At 38.9% G+C, this 19,942-nt stretch overlaps 1 protein-coding gene across 1 annotated transcript; it reads left to right on the top strand.

Moving 5' to 3' along the window:
• The first annotated feature begins 5,105 nt into the window (after positions 1 to 5,105).
• LOC106813198 (WD repeat-containing protein 35-like) lies at positions 5,106 to 18,981 on the top strand. The gene is made up of 14 exons (XM_014817264.1): positions 5,106 to 5,175; positions 5,441 to 5,533; positions 6,880 to 6,975; positions 7,879 to 8,075; positions 8,394 to 8,463; positions 9,446 to 9,460; positions 10,720 to 10,773; positions 11,453 to 11,562; positions 12,094 to 12,235; positions 12,441 to 12,509; positions 13,457 to 13,585; positions 14,481 to 14,569; positions 15,421 to 15,540; positions 18,159 to 18,981. The coding sequence occupies exons 1-14, from the start codon at positions 5,125 to 5,127 to the stop codon at positions 18,238 to 18,240; spliced, it is 1,317 nt and encodes a 438-aa protein (XP_014672750.1). The 5' UTR covers positions 5,106 to 5,124; the 3' UTR covers positions 18,241 to 18,981.
• Positions 18,982 to 19,942: the final 961 nt, after the last annotated feature.

Below are 19,942 nucleotides of genomic sequence, written 5' to 3'. Positions count from 1 at the left end.
GGCACAAATCTAAACGGCTCGACGTACGGATTTGAAAGTCGGACGTGGGGGGGGGGGGTAATCCGAAACGAGTTGGGATGTCGAAGCGGGGGTCAAAAGGTCAAGAGGTGTAAAAGAAGGGGAACATTCTCCTAACTTAAGGTATAGGGAAGAAATGCAGAATTGTGGCACAAATCTAAACGGCTCGACCTAGGCTCGTGATAGTCAGTGTATAGCATCACGGTAGGAAAAGCCATCCTAGCAAGTACCACTGCGATGGCTCAATGGTTGAGTGCTCGCCTCTTATGTGGAAGGTCGGGGGTTCAACTCCCCGCCGGGTCATACCAAGACTTGAAAAATGTACACATGGCTTCTCTGCTTAGCATTCAGCAAATAGAGATAGAGTGTGGCAAGTTAACTCGCAGTGCTACCAAGTGACTAACCCCCTACTGTACATTTGCTGTGAAAGCAGCTACGGGGCCTCAGGTTACTGAACGGAGATGGCACGCCCTATGCGCCATGTACTATGCGCTTATGCGTATGAAGTCGCGGGAAGATTTAACTTAATTTAACTTTTAAGGAAAAGCCATCACTGTGGCCGAAATGGAGGTTACAGGTAAATGTCAATGGGCGCAGGGCAGATTTTAGACATTTCTGTGGACATGTCTGACGGAGCGATTGAAAAACTTTTTTGTTTCAGCGGTGCCTACCATTTTATGGCTTTATTGAAAGGACCATGAAATGTACTTTCCGCTGACATGCAAGAGTAAGTGTCGGATAACCTTTTGACCCTCAAGGAGGAGGGTTAAACATTGATTTGTTGACTGTTAACAAAGACTGAACTGTTTTTGATATTATAGAGCCCATACCTGTGTGAATGTGAGGCTACAGTTGCACAGTTTAATGGCAAAGGCAAATGTTTGTTGAACAAGGTTTACGCTCCCTTAAAATCATATTATTTTCTAAAGCATCTGTCTATAGCACCCTGAAGGCTGAATCAGTGAATGCTCGCGTGGGTAGGCAAAAACATGAGGCAGCCCATGGCTGGCACTCTTCTAATCATAATTATTGCCTGGCAACCTGCAATGCACATGTGTTAACTCACAGCTGAGCGAAATTATCGCCTGCCTGAATATACTTACTTGGATTTTAGCCTGTAGCATTTCAGCAACTCCCCAGGAGTTAGTTAGGGTATCTGAAGAAGGGCGATGCAATCTTGATTATTGATTACACTTGCACGCGCACTAATAGCCTAGTTAATTAGATTTTATTCTCATGTAACTTTGCATACGTAACTAGTACCGATATAATATATATTTACTTTTCATCTGAATCTTAACATAATCATGTAGCTATGCGTGCGTATCCATTACGAGTTATGGCGAACATAACTGTTACCATAGAAATATTAGAGACACTATATATTATTTTTCTATGGCTGTTACACTCAGGGCATAGGAACGAAGTATTATTTGGGGGCAGTAAAATGCATAATCGCTGTTTTTTTTTAAAATTTATATAATTAAGAGAGAGAGAGAGAAAGTCTAAGATAAAGAGAGAGAGAGAGAAAGTCTAAGATAAAGAGAGAGAGAGAGAGAGTAGTAAATTGAGACGGGGAACAGAAAACGGTGATACGGTGTGTATGCGAGCGGGAAACGGGGTACAATTAGGTCAGCGAGATGGTGCAAGGGATGGGAGGTGGAGGCAGGGGAGGGAGGTGGAAGGCAGGGGAGGAGATGGGAGGTAAGGGGTGAAGTGAGAGGCAAGGGAGTGAAGTGGGAGGCAGGGGGAGGAGGTGAGAGGTGGGATGCAGTGGGGAGGGAGGTGGAGAGAAGGACCCCCGCCTCCTCTAATTAAACTTGAAGATCTATGCTCATATGTTGAAATCTTTTATGTCAACGTCATGTCATTCATTAACTTTGTATTTGAATTGTTATTATTATTCTTGTTATTAGAATTAGCCATAGAGATTAGGTGGGTGCGAAGTGTAGCTGATATATTTGTTCGAATTGCTACGAAAGTCAAACAAAATAAAGAAACTTATGTATAAGACGTCTTCTATGCAACAATGAATTTATCAGCAGAACACAGACACCAGATGAGCCATGTCGCCAGCGCCGGATTAACAGTTGCGCTGGCCGGGGGCATATCATATCTTTGGCCGCCCATGCCACGCCCGCCCCCTTCCCATAAGCATATAATGTTTTAGACCTGTTTAGTGGATAATTATAAGCAATTAATGTTGAAAAATGAAAGGAAACGTTCTAAAATAATTGTAGAAGTTAAAAATTAAAAAAATCATATTTTGAAAAATTGGTAGTTTTAACCCCATAGCTACCTTAAAGTAATATTATTCCTAGCTGCTGCAATGTACACACAAAACACGGAGAAATGATAAACAAGTAGAAGCAAAAACAAATGTAGTCATATGAAAGTGGTAGGGGCCGGCCAAGATATACTTTGGAAAAAATAATAAACAGTATATTTTTTTTGTAGTCACAACACTTTAGGGCCGGTCCGACTTGTAGGCGCGGGGGCAAATGCCCTTTGCCCCATAGATAATCCGCTACTGCATGTCGCACTGCGGCACTTTTTTTTAGTATAGGACTTATTATATCAATACTTTATTTTATGTACACTTATTCTCGAACAAAGTCTATACCTATAAAAATATAAAATAATAGTAATACATGTGTGAATAATATCAAATGTGAATTAGAAGGTTAAGCATTTATTAAATTTCTAGATATAACACTATGTGGAATCTAGTTAAAATATTTTTGGATGTATTTATTATAATATATGTTATCAAACAATGTTACATAAATGTATTAACTAATCCTAGGAGTTCTTTATTGATATAAACATCTGTATTTCTTACTAACAATTTTACGTCACTAGGTTCTGTTCAAGTAGTCAGATGAATGATCAATATCAGAAGCTGACAACTAGTGACAAGTATGGACTCATCATTGTCTGATGATGTAAAGGTTTGCCTTTTTGCTAATAAGCTTTACACATGTGCCTTATCAATATAACAAATGGATTGTCCGTGAAATTATTCGATAGAATGCCACCAAACTATTTGAATATATTAAAAGACTATCACAAAGTTTTATTTTAAGCTTAAATCCATTCACTGATACTATTGATTACAAATAATGTATTAATTGATTAAGTGGCAACCTAAATAATTGTTTGATTTCCAGATCAATGTTTGAAGAGATGATTAACAATAGAAATAAGTCTGTAGTCCGGCGACATGTGCTGGAACAAGGAGGGGCAGAAGATCTGCATCGATATGAGGATGTACCTTTATCATTCCATTAATAATATTTATAAAATTTAATAAATATTTTAGCTTCTCTCAATGACATGAGAAGCACATCAAGGACAAAATGTGCCACTCCAGAATTGTAAACCTCGATCTCATTTAAAACTTGCATGTAATGTTTTGCCATCACAAATCGTCATTTTTCATATACTTTTTATGCTCTAAATTAGGGTAATGACACCTTTCAATAAACGAGCAAGTAGCTAAGCCATCATAAGCAGCACAGAATGTAATAATTGTATCTTTTTGCTTTCAGGTGCAGTGATTGTTGTTCAGTAGATGGACAAAGAATCTGGGGTAAAGATTTAAAAGGATGAATCTGACGCATGTAGCAGTAAGTGATATAGTCACATTGTTGAGAATGTAGACCCTATAGCACTGATACTGCTATGCTATTTAGGACCATACCTGAGGCCCATATTACAGAAATTGCTTTATGTTGAATTAAAATGGAAACTGTTAGAAATCAGAATTTAAAATCACGATTGTTAGTATTATAGCATCAGCTGAAATAGATAATTTTGTCATACATTTTAGTGGTCACCAGATAGTAACTTCTCGTGTTTGGTCTCACAAATGGGGAGGTGCATATATATGACAACATGGGAATCATCGTTGTAAGTACATATACTGTTATGAATACTGTAAGGAAAACTGCTTACAATATAATTTCTGGTTTACTCTATTAGTTGCTAAAATCGGAATTAGGGTTATGACGTGGGAGCTAAACATTCGATACGTCATGGTTTGTTGATTTTATGCAGTTCACTTTTTGTTATTTAATATATATATTCATTTGAATAAGGGTAAAAATCATGTGATACATCATTTCAGTTAATAAATCTCATCATTGAAACTTACAGAGAAAATTGAGATCTACTGCCTAACCAACGTGACAGGCGCCATTCATCTTGCGCGAATACATTGGTACAGTGGTCGCGAAGGCTACGTGAATCCGAATTGCCCATGCCTGGCTATTTGTTATGAGAAATGGCCGCTGCCAGATCATGAGGTTCGAAGGGGATGACGGTAAATGGCCTACATGTTTCCTTTTCATTTAATGTTTTTATATATTAAATTATATATTGGTTCTTATTTTATATATTAAATAGACATGTATATTGTATACTGGTATGTATACTGTTTGTTGTCATGATTATTTCTTGGAATAAAAAACAATCTATATCGTTTCATAAATCTGTGCCAGAACTACTTATATTTCCCTCACATTGCATGACATCATTGACTGGTATAACAGAGCCTGTACTGCTGGATACGGGCATGATTGTGACTGTGTTGAACTGGAACCACATGGGTAGTGTGTTGGCCATTGGTGGGTCACAGCGCTACGCAGGAGCAGACAAGAACGTCAATGTCGTTCAGTTCTATACACCGTGGGGAGGTAAGTTCACGCTGACTACAGAAAAGGGTCACACGAGTATACAAGTATTCAATGTTTGAGTCTATAGGAAACATTTTCTTAGTGTTTTCAATGCAATTCATAATAGCGTCACACTATGAAAATACATTAATGTTATTATATGCAGGTTAGATTTAGTATCTATATTGAGTTTTCGGAGTATTCATGTTTCAGTCGTGTGTGATTTATTAGGGCAAATAAAAAAAGCTAAAAATACAATAATTCAATATCTATAGACGGTATATTTGATACTTTGCAATTCTTTTTAGTCATGAGTAGTCATCACAATGTTAAATTTCTGGTGGACATAATTGCAGCATCTACGCACACTAAAGGTGCCAGGTCAGAAACTCTCCTCCTGCTCATGGAAGGAGGAGGACTGAGGATTGCGATGGCGGTAGACTCTTTCATCTACTTTGCAAACATCCGGCCCGACTACAAGGCAAGATCCCCCTCTGCAGATTCACAGTCATAATTTCGTGTTTTGATTTCAGTGTTCTTATGTTTATAAGCCATTTCTCATTTATATGTATTCCAATAATGCCTGTAGATAATTGTAAGTAGGAGAAACAGAAAGTAACAAGTTTGAAAAAGTAAGAGAATCAAAACTTGATGGTTCTTTTTGAGTGTGTTAACAATTTATATATTATTATACAATTTATCTGTCCTACATTTACGTTAATGTGTAATTATTTTCTCTTTTCCAGTGGGGATATTGTACCAATACTGTAGTGTATGCATTTCTAAAACCAGAAAAGGCAGAACACTGTGTGGTTTTCTGGAACTGGAGCAGTGGTGAGGTGTGCACACTTATGTACTGGATTATTATATTTAGTAGCCTACAATTGGCATCAGTAAGTGAGAGAATAAAATAAGCCACTATAAAATCGATGTGGGAATATCATATAACATACACACTACAAAAGATTAATATCTTTGTAATAGAAAAACTACAAAATGCTTTGGATCAAGAAATTTTTTGAATAGCTTGGTAACATAGTATTAGTGCATATAAAATTGTTATGCACATTAAATTCAACTACTGTTTAAGAGGTCCATAGTGATTATATGCTGTTATTTGACATATTAATAGCTTTGTGATATTTTAGACGTTTATTGAATTAATATATATCATAATTACTTACAGAAATATATTAAGTATGTGAAGAATCTCTTATCAATATCAGCAGTGGTGATCAGTGTTGCCTAGCGACTGAGAAGATGACTCGACAAATGGGCAGGTAGGCATTTGTTTGGTTTATATTATCAGGGTCGTAGGTACTGGAGGGGACAATGGCGGGTCAGTCGCCCCTGCCAGCCCAATGTAGATTCTAAAACATGGCCAATAACCAATGCAACCTGGCCGTGGTGAACTGCCCAGAAAACAAACTGTGTGTGGCTTACCCCCAGGCAAAATGAGTTATCTACATCACTGATTATTTAGAGTGCCTGTACTACAGATCTAAGCAGCTTGCATGGTTCCTTTTGACCCAATAGATATTGTTCTAGTACGTAGTAAATTTTTCATAACTAATCATTTTCGTTATTATATCGAAGAACCATGAAATTTACTTTACACTAAATTATAAATTCGAATGCTATTTTGACACTTTGGAGAAAGGCTTTGTTTCTTTGAGAAAATAAACTGTAGTCAGTGGTGCACATGCTTGTGTGTAGTGTGAATGTCGTAGTTTGTAAAAGATTTTAAATCCAAAACTCTTTATTTCAGGCTGATCTAAAGTAGAGTTCATTATGATTCTTGCATTTGATAAGTTTCCTATTAACCCATTGATTGTGTATTGCACAAGAATTGATAGGTATTTGCAGTTTACCAACTTATTACTCACGATAGGGCTCAAACAAGTGCAGAATTGTGTTTTGGCAATAAATGTTGGCATTGTGTTTGTATATATGTGCATTGGTACGTGCGTACATGTGTGCATGCGTGCACGTGTCTATATTCATTTTTTGAATAGCTTGGTAACATAGTAACATAGTATTAGTGCATATAAAATTGTTATGCACATTAAATTCAACTACTGTTTAAGAGGTCCATAGTGATTATATGCTGTTTATTTTGACATATTAATAGCTTTGTGATATTTTAGACGTTTATTGAATTAATATATATCATATTTACTTACAGAAATATATTAAGTATGTGAAGAATCTCTTATCAATATCAGCATGTGGTGATCAGTGTTGCCTAGCGACTAGAGAAGATGACTCGACAAATGGGCAGGTAGGCATTTGTTTGGTTTATATTATCAGGGTCGTAGGTACTGGAGGGGACAATGGCGGGGTCAGTCGCCCCTGCCAGCCCAATGTAGATTCTAAAACATGGCCAATAACCAATGGAAACCTGGCTGTGGTAAACTGCCCAGAAAACAAACTGTGTGTGGCTTACCCCCAGGCAAAATGAGTTATCTACATCACTGATTATTTATTCAGAGGGAGAGTGCCTGTACTACAGATCTAAGCAGCTTGCATGGTTCCTTTTGACCCAATAGATATTGTTCTAGTACGTAGTAACTTTTTCATAACTAATCATTTTCGTTATTATATCGAAGAACCATGAAATGTACTTTACACTAAATTATAAATTCGAATGCTATTTTGACACTTTGGAGAAAGGCTTTGTTTCTTTCAGAAAATAAGCTGTAGTCAGTGGTGCACATGCTTGTGTGTAGTGTGAATGTCGTAGTTTGTAAAAGATTTTAAATCCAAAAACTCAGGCTGATCTAAAGTAGAGTTCATTATGTTTCTTGCGTTTGATAAGTTTCCTATTAACCGATTGATTGTGTATTGCACAGGAATTGATAGGTATTTGCAGTTTACCAACTTATTACTCACGATAGGGCTCAAACAAGTGCAGAATTGTGTTTTTGGCAATAAATGTTGGCATTGTGTTTGTATATATGTGCATTGGTACGTGCGTACATGTGTGCGTGCGTACATGTGTGCGTGCGTGCACGTGTCTATATTCACGTGGCTGCACTCAGTGATTGAAATTATTCATATGCATTAATAATAATTTTATAATATATGCTATTCATAATAAGCCGTTGAAACATTGATCATGGAATGTATACGCCTGTAATCATCGTCTGTAATCTTATTTATGACATTACATATTTCTCTATAGTGTGTTCTGATTCTCTGCAACTCCATTGGCACGCCACTCGATACCAAGTACATAGACATAGAGCCTATGTATGTCACCATGACGACCACGCATATCTTTGCTGCATCCAAGGAAGCATTCTACGTGTGGCAGTTCAAAATCCCAAAGCAGCTGGCTGCCATGGAGATAGCTGGCAAAAAGCCAATGGGCAGAGAAAGGTGAAATGAAACTCGCACATATATTCTTGTTTGTGCGCGTCTGCATGTTATGTCTGTGTAATTAATGTGGCCCATATAAGAATAGTATTCCATGGTTGGAATTTATTTACGAACTGCGATATTCCATGTTTAAATTTGTTATTTTTAGTAGCTTTCTATTAGCAGGACACACATTTTTTTAAAGATAACTGGTATTAAATTGTTGGCTTGCTTAATTTGTTTAATTAACTTAACTTGTTTTGTGTTCTTAAATCAAGCCTAATATTATAATCTGAATATATTATTTAGAAGGTAATTTATGGTTTTGGCTTCTTCTAGGCTATATCATATTGATGATTCACCATCAGGGATAGCCGATGCCATCAAAGACAACAGCAAAGCTTACATTGTAAGTTGACTAATTGGTTGAGACTTAATTGTCTCTGTAAAGCAGTTTGTGTTTTCCTTATCACTTGTATCAAGAGCGTATTAAGTATATAATTAAAGGGATACATTTCTCTAGGTTCTTCAGCTACTTTCAGCTAAGATAGGTTAAAATTACGCTTCATAAAAAGTTTTATAGTTCAATATTTATTAGAAATATTTTTAAAAATATTTTTAAAACTGACGGCTATATCGTTGATTACAATGACGGTGGAGCCACTGGCAGCACACCCACTGAAAAAGTTGCGCAAAGCAACGTTTCGGCTGCAGGCTACAGACCGAGGGTGTTTCTTATTTATTAATTTAAGAGCAGAAGGATTGCAATATCTTATAAACGACATATAGTTTCAGTTACAATATGGATAAATTTGTCCTAAAATGAATATCGTTCGGTTAAATAGCATTTAGGTATAAATATCATTGCACTTTTGTGGTTAGCCCTTGGTCTGTTACGTGCAAAATAAATTGGCAAATGCGCAACTTTTTCAGGGTGGCAGCACGGTCATGCATGTCATGTTCGCGCCCAAAAAATAAAGATTTCGAAATTCAATGTTGTTTTATGACAAACGTGAATGCGTAATTATAGATATTTATAGGTATGTGCTATTATTTATAAATCTACTATCATAATATACTCTCAAATTCTAGAGGAAAGTAACCCTTTAATGCGTAATACGCTCTTGCTTGTATCTCATGTCATGTAGTCCGAACTTGATGTGAACGAAGTTACATTGTCCTGTTAGTGAATTATACTCTGCGACTTGGTACTTCACATGTTTAACAAAACCATAAAATCCACATGTGTGCATTTTATGTTTCAATGTGGCCTAGATGTTCATGCTGTGTACATAGATCTGTGATCTAGCAAGAAAAAATGTGTGCGGTGATTAATGTAACCTATTCGTGCTCGTGTGTTTTCATTGTTTCCCTTCTTCACACCTTTGCAGGAGAACATGAAGCAGGTAAGATATCTCGGTGCAATCCTCATTAGGCACTCATGTGCTATACCTTGGCCGAGTCGGTGTCAAGATCATTGCACTTTTGTAATAATGCACCAAGATCTGTGCATCATTGCACTTGAGTGGTTTTAGGAGACGATGTCGTTGCACACACACACTCTCACCCGTGTAGTCTATCCTGGTCGTGCTAAAGCATCCCACGCTTCTATCACACTCGTCACCCAAGGAGATGCGTGGCAATTTTCGAGTAGGCTTGTGATTCGTAATAATCGTAGTGGTCGTGTTCCCTGTGTAATGTTTACCACTGTTGTGTGTTTGCTCTGTACCTGCATGTCATTTGTTGTGTAGGTGGTAGTGTAAGTATACTTGTTCTGTAATATGTACAGTCAGTTGTCTGTGTGAGTTAACGAAACGGATTTCCAAAGATTTCCTTATAGGCCTACATGTTTCTATAATATTCCTGGTAACGTTGACTGAATTACGACATCAAAACAAGTGTAAACAAACACAACTTATTTTGAATGTAAAAATAATTAGTTTTTTTCGTAAAATTTTAGTCATGATCGTTTTGTCTAATTTGCCGAGCTGACTGAAACTCAATGTGATCCAATAGCCTATATAGTCCATGTATTACTTTTGATTTATAGGAACCTCATGTATCATGTTTTTAAGTAGTTACAAGCAAAAGTTAAGTTGTGAAAAACAAACAAAAGCAAAAGTTAAGCTCATCCAGTTAAATGATTTGTTGATGTTCGCTACCTAAAATTCACAAAGCCAAGTATATTAGCACATGCTGTCGTTATAGGTAATGTGGCAGAGATGGACATTAATGTGCGTGTTCGGATACACATTCACCAATTGCAATACAATCAACTACAGTGCATTAACATATTTTAAAGCTAATTACACCAATGCCAGTGACAGAATTGTATACAGTGGATTAAAAATTACTAGGGACCTGCATTATTTGTGCATGTCACTTTGCCTGTTTCATGGTGTCTGTATCCCAAACATTGATGAAGACTCACTGTACATTAAATAGCAATCAAGTCCCACGCTGTGCACAAGCATATATAAGAAAACCTTTCGTGGTTCTGTCTAGTACCTCTTTCCTAATTTAACAGCAGATTCATTTATAATTATTACAGATTTGTTGGCGTACTTTTCAGTGGTAGGTTGTTGTTCTTTTTGGCTGTTTTTAATCATGCATGAGCAATATGTCAGACCTTAGCTCACACTGTTGTCATGTTTCACTTTTTCAGCCAACCAAAGATCCCATTTGCTGTATATCGGCAACAGACAAGTTATTGATCATTGTAAGTAGATACAATAAGTCGATTAAGATATTATGGGATATTTGAGAAGGATAAGAGGATATAAAGATATATAAAGATCCCCTTGTGCATTTTTACTAAGATGCGTAAAGATTTTGGCTTTCATTTTGTTTCATTGCTTGAACTGTTAAAATTGTTATGCACAAGAGAGACAGTGATCATGATGATGTATTTAGATTGCTTATCTTTATTGTATTAGATCAGCTATCTGGTGACAGTTTTACCAGCATTTGGAGGACGAAAATAATAAAGGCGTAAATTCACTTTAGGCACCTTAGGTATCACGAAGTGATGCACAGACTTTCCGTATAGCAAGGAATGATGCAAAAACCACAACCCTAACCCTAAGTTATAAAGTATAACCTTAGGTATCACGAAGTGTTGTAGGGTTAGGGTTAGGGTTTTTGCATCATTCCTTGATATACGGAAAGTCTGTGCATCGGTTGATGATACACAGAAATCTGTGCATCACTTCGTGATACCTAAGGTGCCTAAAGTGGATTTGCACCAATACGAAATGCAAAATTGAAATTTCTTCACTTAAAAACTTATGGGATCACCTGAACTAGCACAGGTTGCGCTATCTAATGGCAAGATATTAGCCATTTGGAATAGTACATCTTCCTAAACACGTTTTATTGGCAATATTTATTCTTGCTAGGGCCGAGAGTCTGGTACCCTGAATCGCTACAGCTTGCCACAGGTGGCGCTCATAAACAGGAACCAACTTATGACTCGACCACAGCAGATTGCTCTGAATTGCACCTCGACGTAAGTGTACATGCTGTAAGCTCATTGTAAGAGCATATTCCCACGAACGCAATTCACGAGTCAGCATTGATCTATTTTCGTACTGCTACTACATGTATTATCATGAACCCAAGATGTGCAAATTGATGAACATATTGCATTTTTAATATACATTATGCACAATAGAATTAGTAGCATAGTACCAAGAGTATAGTACATGCCTAATAGTATTGCCATCAGTTCACACACCAAGATTATTCTGCAGAAATGAGAATCTGCTGTGTGAACCATTTTCTAAAGGTCTAGTTTTATCTGACTTGTACAATATCAGACAAGAGGTAGCGATCATAGCTTTTCACATGCAGGCACACGCGCATTTTTATATTGGAATAGAATGTGTTACATCAAGGTATGGCTGATAGGGTTTATGTCTCCCTGGGTACTGCCGGAACGTACCCTGGGTACAGTCCCGTATACCGGAACGTACCCTGGTAACTATCTGATATGGTTAGGGTTAGGGTGCTCACACCTGTTCTTGAATTCAACCCACAGGCGGCTTGCCATCATAGACATATCTGGCAATCTTACATTCTACGATTTTACCGTATCGTACAAGGATGGTACTGACCAGGAGACGTCTGGAGAACTGCTCAAGTTTGAAAGAAAAGACGTGTGGGACATGAAGTGGGCTGAGGTAATATAAATTATAGGTATAATTCAAACACTAGCAGGAAGATATAGTGTGAACACGTTAGCCAGCCTTGGCAGTCTACAACATGTAATTGCTTTTTCCGAGTTCGACCTTTTCTTTGTGTTACATAAAAAATGCGTGTTGTCAGCGTGATATTGTAATAGCAAGTGATATGATGATTTAACAATTGGATTTTTTTTGTGCATAGGATAATTCTGAGCTTTTTTCCATGATGGAAAAGACACGCATGTATATATTCAGAAACCTGGAACCAGAGGTAGGATTGGAGGAAGCTACCTTTGGATATATTCATATATTTTGGAAAACAGAGTCTGATTTTTATCATACAATATCACTCTGTATTTAGTAATCTTCTACTTGTCAAAACTACTTACTATAAAACCTATAATTGTGTGTTATTAAATTATGAACCTATGAGTACCACCACTAAAGTTGCAACTCATTTAACTGAAGCAGATCTTTTGTGCCTATTTTTGAAATCCATCATACCTGCAGGGTGTTCTTTTCTATGCTACTCTGTCCAATAGCAGCCGCGTGCTGTATATATTTTTATATACATGTCCTAGCAATTTGTTGTTGTCGCAGTCATGGTTGTAGTTGCCTGAGTCACTAGCGACAGGGGTGCCATGCATAAATTCAAACATCGTACTACGTTTGCCAGTTAATTGATTCGAAATTATTTGAAAGAAGAAAGACTTTGAGATTTACTAGTTTAGTTAAGACAATAATGTGGGTAAACTTAACTTTATGAGTTTATGATCTTTGAGATTTATTATGAGATTTTGTTTCTTTGACATACGAGGTCGTAACTGTTTTTTTCACATTAATTATTACTACACAATGATGACGACAAAGAACCCATCCCACATTGCGTGATGTGTAAACCTTCAGATACAATCACACAATAGTTTAGCCACGAAGTTGGCAGGTACTTAAGTGAACAGAAAAATGTTCAGCTTTACCGGCTAGTCGGGAATAGTATGCACACATGCAGAGTGATGCTATCTGATATGGTCACTGTCTCATTTACGGTAAACAATGATAAAGACAAGTGACATTTCACTCTAGTTGTGATTGTGCAGAATTCTCTATGTAAGATTCGACTGCATGGAAGGCATATCATGAGCTTCAGCAGAAGCTAGAGTTGGGCGTATTACGAGTGTAATGTATGCAGCATCTGTGTGTTCTCTCTGTCACCTGTAGGAGCCAATACTCAGCAGTGGCTACATCTGCGAGTTCACTGACCTTGAGATTAAGGCTGTGCTGCTAGACGAAATTATGAAGGACCCCGATCAGCCAAGCAAGGACGCCATGATGGAAATGGAGATCAAGGTACAGGGATGGAATATAAATTTTTGTTAGGGAAACGCATGCATTGCCTTGGGAGACGTTTTACGATTTTAATTGTTTTAATGCTAGGCATGTGATGCCGTGGGTTTAGTCCGAAATTCTAGGGCACTGCAACAAATTAGAAAGATGCCAAGGCAAACGATTTTTTAAGGGACAGTTGTACTGAAGCACCTATCATTTCAGCACACTTTTCAATTGAACCGCGGTACACATGCACACTATGGAGTTTATAGAAGGACGCAGAGGCAATCTAATTAGGGCAGCCACTGGCTTATTGACAGTATTGGTGTCATCCAATTTTCTGTATTTGCCGCTGCCGATGCATGAGAGGCAAGAGTCGAATAATACACGTAATAGTCATTTGTTCTCTTCTCTGTAAATCTGGGGGATTGTTTACATGACGCATGAGAGCCCTGCAAATACAGCTTGCCAGTGTAGGTCTGCCAGACGATACTCGTGAGAGTATCGCGCAGTGGCTTTCACCGAGAGTGCCAAAATATGAATTGCATTCGCACAAGAAAGCTTTTGCTGACTCGCAGATAGATAAGATAAGAGATAAGATAAGAGAGTTGCAAAAGCTGTTGGAGTTGCAGGCAAATTGCAAAACTATGTTACTAGTTTTCACAAAGCGAATCTCCTTCCACTGCAGCAGAAACCTTTATAGAGTGGTCGCCTGCCTATAAAGAACACTTTTAGAATTTTACTAGATTAGAAGTTATACAGTGAAACTGCCTCTGTAAAACAAACACCTGTCTAGAAAGGATAATTCAGGAACTCGTTTTCTGAGTGACCCGTATATTCAGGTTTGATTGCACGTTTGTGCAGAGGTTCCCCCGTGGGGAATTAGAGTAATGCATGCATGCGCATTATCTTGCAGGCATTAAGAGACAGCCGTGATCTGCTTGAAAAGGTGGGTACTGATGAAGCCCTCAAGTTTATAGAGGAGAAACCTCATCCTAGACTTTGGTGAGCATGTGTTAGAGTATTATCAGAATCAAGGGGTTTAGGAGAAGAGAAGGTAAGGGAGAGGAGGTGGGTATTGCAGGGGCGGGTACGGGGATAGTGGAAAAAGGAAGGAAAAGGGAAGTGGGAAGATGGAGTTGAATGGAAAAGTGGAAGGAGTTAGGGAAGGTGGGGGAGGTGATGGAGAGAAGTAGGAGAGGACTTCCAACGCGAGCTGTCACCACTATTCATCACCAGCAAAGCATTTCACATGCTAATGTATAATATTGACATATAGACTGACGAAGGTACACAATATATTGTTGACACATGCCACAATTGAAGCTGAAAGTAAAAATAATGTGGATGAAATTTTAGCAGGAGGTTGGTGTATAGACTGTTTGGCATCACAAACAGTTATTACCTGGTAGCAAGGTTGTGTCACCTGTAAGGGTTACTACAAGAATGTGATTGATTTACATCTTGTCAGTAGAGTTTGTAAGCCTACCACTCTAGGAAATATCTTCCCCAATCCACACACACACAAGCAACCCCGCGTGTTTTTTCACAATGTTGGGTGTATGCATAGCAAACGACTACAGGAATGTGTATAAACCTAGACTACTAACTGCTCCTACATGCTGGTGTTTAGTGTAGGTGTGCTTTCATTCATCTTAGGCTACTCTCAATGACTACTGCATAATTCAGACTAGTATGATGTATATGTATATATATACATATTACACACACGACTGGGAACTGTATTAATCTTTTAGCACCTAGCACCTCATGCAGCTGTCTTTCAGTTGAAGCCAATCTGCCAAGGCAATGTTATTACTATTAATGTGTAATGTATTTGTACGTGTGAAATCTAGGCGCCTTCTCGGAGAAAGCGCTCTGCAAAAGCAGGAATTGAAGACAGCTGAGCTGGCATTTGTGCGCTGTAAGGACTATCAAGCGATTCAGTTCATCAAGAAGCTACAAACGATGCAGGTATGCGAGTTATCATCATTCTACTAGAGCATTAGGGTGCAGTGGGGCAGATGTTTGTGACAGTAATACAACAGTTTTGGTATCCGTTTACTATATATTAACATATAATTTAATACTATATATACATTTATGACATTTATCTTATCAAAAAACTTACAACGTTCTCAACGCTCTTACGGCGCACTCAATAAAATGTTATTTGGGTGAAAACATCATAAGATCACAGAGAGCTTTTATGGGTTTTGTAAATTCCTGCTTTATATTCTTAGTGTCAAAATCTTACTTTTAATCTGATAGAGGGTTTGAGAACGTTTGAGAAATTTTCTAGCATCTTGATTTTAAGAAACTACCCAAGCTGTAAACATCAATCTGCTGTAACATGTTTAGACAATGTCTTTTAATACAATCCATTGCCGACCTCATAACGTTTAGACGCCATGTTTCACTATGGTAGCGGTCTGTTAGAGCCTCAGAAGATACTCTGTACTGACAGGGTATCCGTGGTTAAAAATAACAAAGTAAATAAATACATAAATAGCCAACGTAGCACACCTAGACGCCATGTTTCACTACGACACATATGTCATCGGGCGGCATTTGTACTTCGCAAGTTTCAGTACGATGCTTAGCTGACGCGTGAAATTTAATCGTCAAATTTCACCATGCTGCCTAGCAGACGTGTAACACCTAGACACCTTGTTTTGCTACAACACATAGCTAGTAAGAACTCGTGCTCCGACGCACGAGCCGCTAGGCATCGTATTTTACTACGATTCGCAGCCGATTTGATCGTACTCGTGTGTCTCGCGATGCAAAAAGTACGCTGACCAGTAGCCCAGCAAAAACAGTGCGAATGCGAGCGGAAACAGGATCCTCGAAACAACGTCGAGCAACGTCGCTTTTCCGCCATTACTGCCGCTCGCGCAACAAGCTACCAGCTTTAGGCAGTGTCGAGCTCTATGCACCTCGCTTGCGTCGCTGGCTGCGCTGCCTCTGACGGTGCCACACGAAAGAACGGAAGCGGCCTCTGCAGAGTCTGAGTGGCCTGGTTCGTCAACTAGCTGCAGTGCTGCCACCTTCTGAGTGTTTTTCTGCAAAAATTCGAGCTCAAGTGAATTTTTTTAATAGCTGAAATGCACTGCAGACGTCATGATTGTGGCTCGGAGGGTGAGCATCCCTTTTCCCCAGTTGCCATTTGTTGTGTGCTTAAACTATATCACTTATATTATGGGTGAGTCCACCTTCTAGTAAAAAGTATGACCACAAGATCCTGTGGGTGAGCTACCCCGTCTTTGAATGTTCGAACTAGGTGGGTTATGATTGAGTACAACTTCTAAATACTGCTTAGTAGAAGCTCGGACTGTGCCACTTGCGATTGAAATGTCTTCGAGAAATCACGTTTCTTCTGTCACATAGCAATGGGTTCGAAATACCTTTGATGAAATCTATTTCTTCTTCCACTCATAAGTGAGTGCACACGCACATGCCACCGTGTCATTATCACATTCAGGAAATTCTTTGTATAACCTACCATTTGTTATACGCTCAAACTATGCGACTTGATAAAAAAGTGTTCGAAAAATCCTGCTACACACTCACGCACGCACGCACGTATATTATATACACACACGTACGCATGCATGCACGCACGCACTCCCGCACACACGCCCACACGCACGCACGCACGCACGCACACACACAACACACAAACACGCACACACATTACCTTCGTGTACTACTGCTTGTTCTTTTGCTCAGAAGTAAGTAACACGCACACGTACGCATGCACACACGTTATCGTTACCCTCGTGCAATCCTGCTCCCAGTTCTCGGCTCTTGTCAGGTAGTTGACGGCGGCGAACTCTAGCAGCGAGAGAAACGCGAAACAGTTGCATGTGTTGAACCAGACGTCTATGGCCTTCGCGTAGGCGACGGGTGGCAGAGTTAGCTGCACCACTGAACTATGTGTGAACATTGTCAGCAGCGTGGTGAAACCTGTCGGAAGTTGACCAAACAGTGATTACTAGCGAGATTGTGGAATGGTTATTGAGATATTTGTTGAATGTCGATTTATATGAAGGGTACTCATCAATTATTGATTTATATTGATTGGTTATCAATTACTATCAAGATTACGGAATAATGGTGTAGCAAGACAGTTAGTAATCTATTAGAGCATGCAAAAAGTCGTGGACTATGATGCCACTGAACTTGGATATTGCTTGCCAACATTGCAGGTAAATAGTGCAGTCCAACATTGCAGGTAGGCATTGCAGTTATATACTGCAGGCCAACATTGCAGATAGACATTGCAGTTATATACTGCAGGCCAACATTGCAGGTAATCATTACAGGCAAACATTGCAGGTAATCATTGCAGGCAAACATTGCAGGTTAACATTGCAAGACAGTATTGCAGGTAATCATTGCAGGCAAACATTGCAGGTAATCATTGCAGGCAAACATTGCAGGTTAACATTGCAAGACAGTATTGCAGGTAATCATTGCAGGCAAACATTGCAGGTAATCATTGCAGGCAAACATTGCAGGTTAACATTGCAAGACAGTATTGCAGGTAATCATTGCAAGCAAACATTGTCGGTAGGTATTGCCGGTTAACATTGCATGGCAGCATTGCAAGACAGCATTGCAGTCCAACATTTACCAAGTGTGGTGCGTGGAGCCGTGGCATCGTAGTCTAGCCAAAACGAAATCCAGGAGCAAACTACGAGGAACATGGTAGGGATGTAGCTGTGCACGAGGTAGTAACCATACAATCTGTACAATGTAATCTCCATCTGTAGACAGCTAAAGTTGTCTGCAAGCATGGAATACAAGAGAGTAGCCAAACAGCCTATCTTAGAAAATAAATTATTATACGTATGACACGCGTACGCACGCACGCACGCACGCACGCACGCACGCACGCACGCACGTTGAATCACTAATTTTGCTGCAGATTCCATCTTTTTGAAGGAAGGCAGCACGTTATACTTTGTCAAATTTTATTTTTGCTTTTGACACGTGTTTTTGCTTGACGTTTAACATAACCTATGTGAAAGGCCTTCACTGACAGTGTCACTGACATTTCAATGACATTTACTCCAGTGATTTGCACTATAATACTGTCGTTTATAATTCCCTTATATGTTGTTTCCATCTAAGTGTATATTGATAAATAACAACGTTGTAATACTTTGTCAATATTATTACGAATAACGTAATATCCAGAATAAATAATTAATATTATTAATGTGTGTAATATAAATTTGCTTGATAATAGAAGTATATATATGTAGTGCAAATTATGGTGGAGTGTGTAAATATGAAACAAGGTTTATTATTCAATCGGGCAAGCAATTTTGTCTCTGTGTAGCAGCTGGTTATGCTTACCTGATACAACTTGAATTTATTCTCAAATATATGATCAGTAGAGACACAGTGATACATTTTTGGTATATCGATATTGAAACCTATACCGGTGGCCTTCTAGTAGAATAAGGAGGATAGAAATGCCGGGCAGGGTCATTGCCCTATTCACAACCACTCAAGTATTTGGAAAATGCGTTGTAATGCGACTACTTATAGCTACAGAAGGAGAGGGCGCTCGAACCATTGTGTCAATTTGTGATTTACCTAGTTATGCGTTTATGACATTGGTTGATGGCGTATGTGTGACTTACATCTACCTACCGTTGTGAATGTGTAACGCGCTGCAGCCAACCATAGACAGACGCGGGAACCTGAACTGAGGCAATGAGATGTTGGTATCGATTTGTATAGGGTCTTGCTCTGCCCAGTGGAACTGCATCTCCTTAGAGCGGTAGCCAACTGAAACGTATATATCATCATATATCATGTATATGTATATATTATGATCGATATGTGTATGATCCGAGGAGCCTAAATCAAGGTTATGAGAGAGATAAGTTAGGGGGAAGAACGGTACGGTGATCATTAAGGACAGGTAGAGTAGAGACAAGGTGAGAAGGGTAGGCCGCTGCGAATCAAGTTAATATGAGATGCATGACTGTTATACATTTCGTACCTCGATCTCACCACACCCTATTACGCTACGTTGATAACTTGAATAATTACGTGTTTATTTCTTGCATTCGTAGGATCTTCGTACGGAGACTTTTGCGCCGACAACAGCGACTGCGGCTCCGCCCAGATGGTCTGTGACATCACAGCGCGGAAGTGTCGCTGTCACCCGCAGTCACAGGGTTGTACCTCGCTGATAGTAGCGAAGTGAGAAGCGACCCCTAGCGTCCTCGATTCGCAGTCTTGCGTCGGCAGAAGCTTATTACCCTAGCACGCTGCCGATGTGCGGACGCTTACACCTAGTTGTTGTTTGAACGGAAGTTATGTGGATAGGATATGATGATCGACACCCACACGCGC

The sequence above is a fragment of the Priapulus caudatus genome, unplaced genomic scaffold (assembly GCF_000485595.1).
Source record: "Priapulus caudatus unplaced genomic scaffold, Priapulus_caudatus-5.0.1 Scaffold738, whole genome shotgun sequence".
Taxonomy (NCBI): domain Eukaryota; kingdom Metazoa; phylum Priapulida; class Priapulimorpha; order Priapulimorphida; family Priapulidae; genus Priapulus; species Priapulus caudatus.
The sequence above is the reverse complement of the archived record's forward strand: the minus strand, read 5'-3'. Positions and strand labels throughout refer to the sequence as shown.

Coding starts and splice junctions, on each gene's coding strand:
- LOC106813198 (XM_014817264.1), top strand. CDS start 5,125: ATGGCGGTAGACTCTTTCATCTACTTTGCAAACATCCGGCCCGACTAC. Junction 10,774..11,452: donor CAGACAAGTTATTGATCATT/GTAAGTAGATAC, acceptor TATTCTTGCTAG/GGCCGAGAGTCTGGTACCCT. Junction 15,541..18,158: donor AAGCTACAAACGATGCAGGT/ATGCGAGTTATC, acceptor TTGCCGGTTAAC/ATTGCATGGCAGCATTGCAA.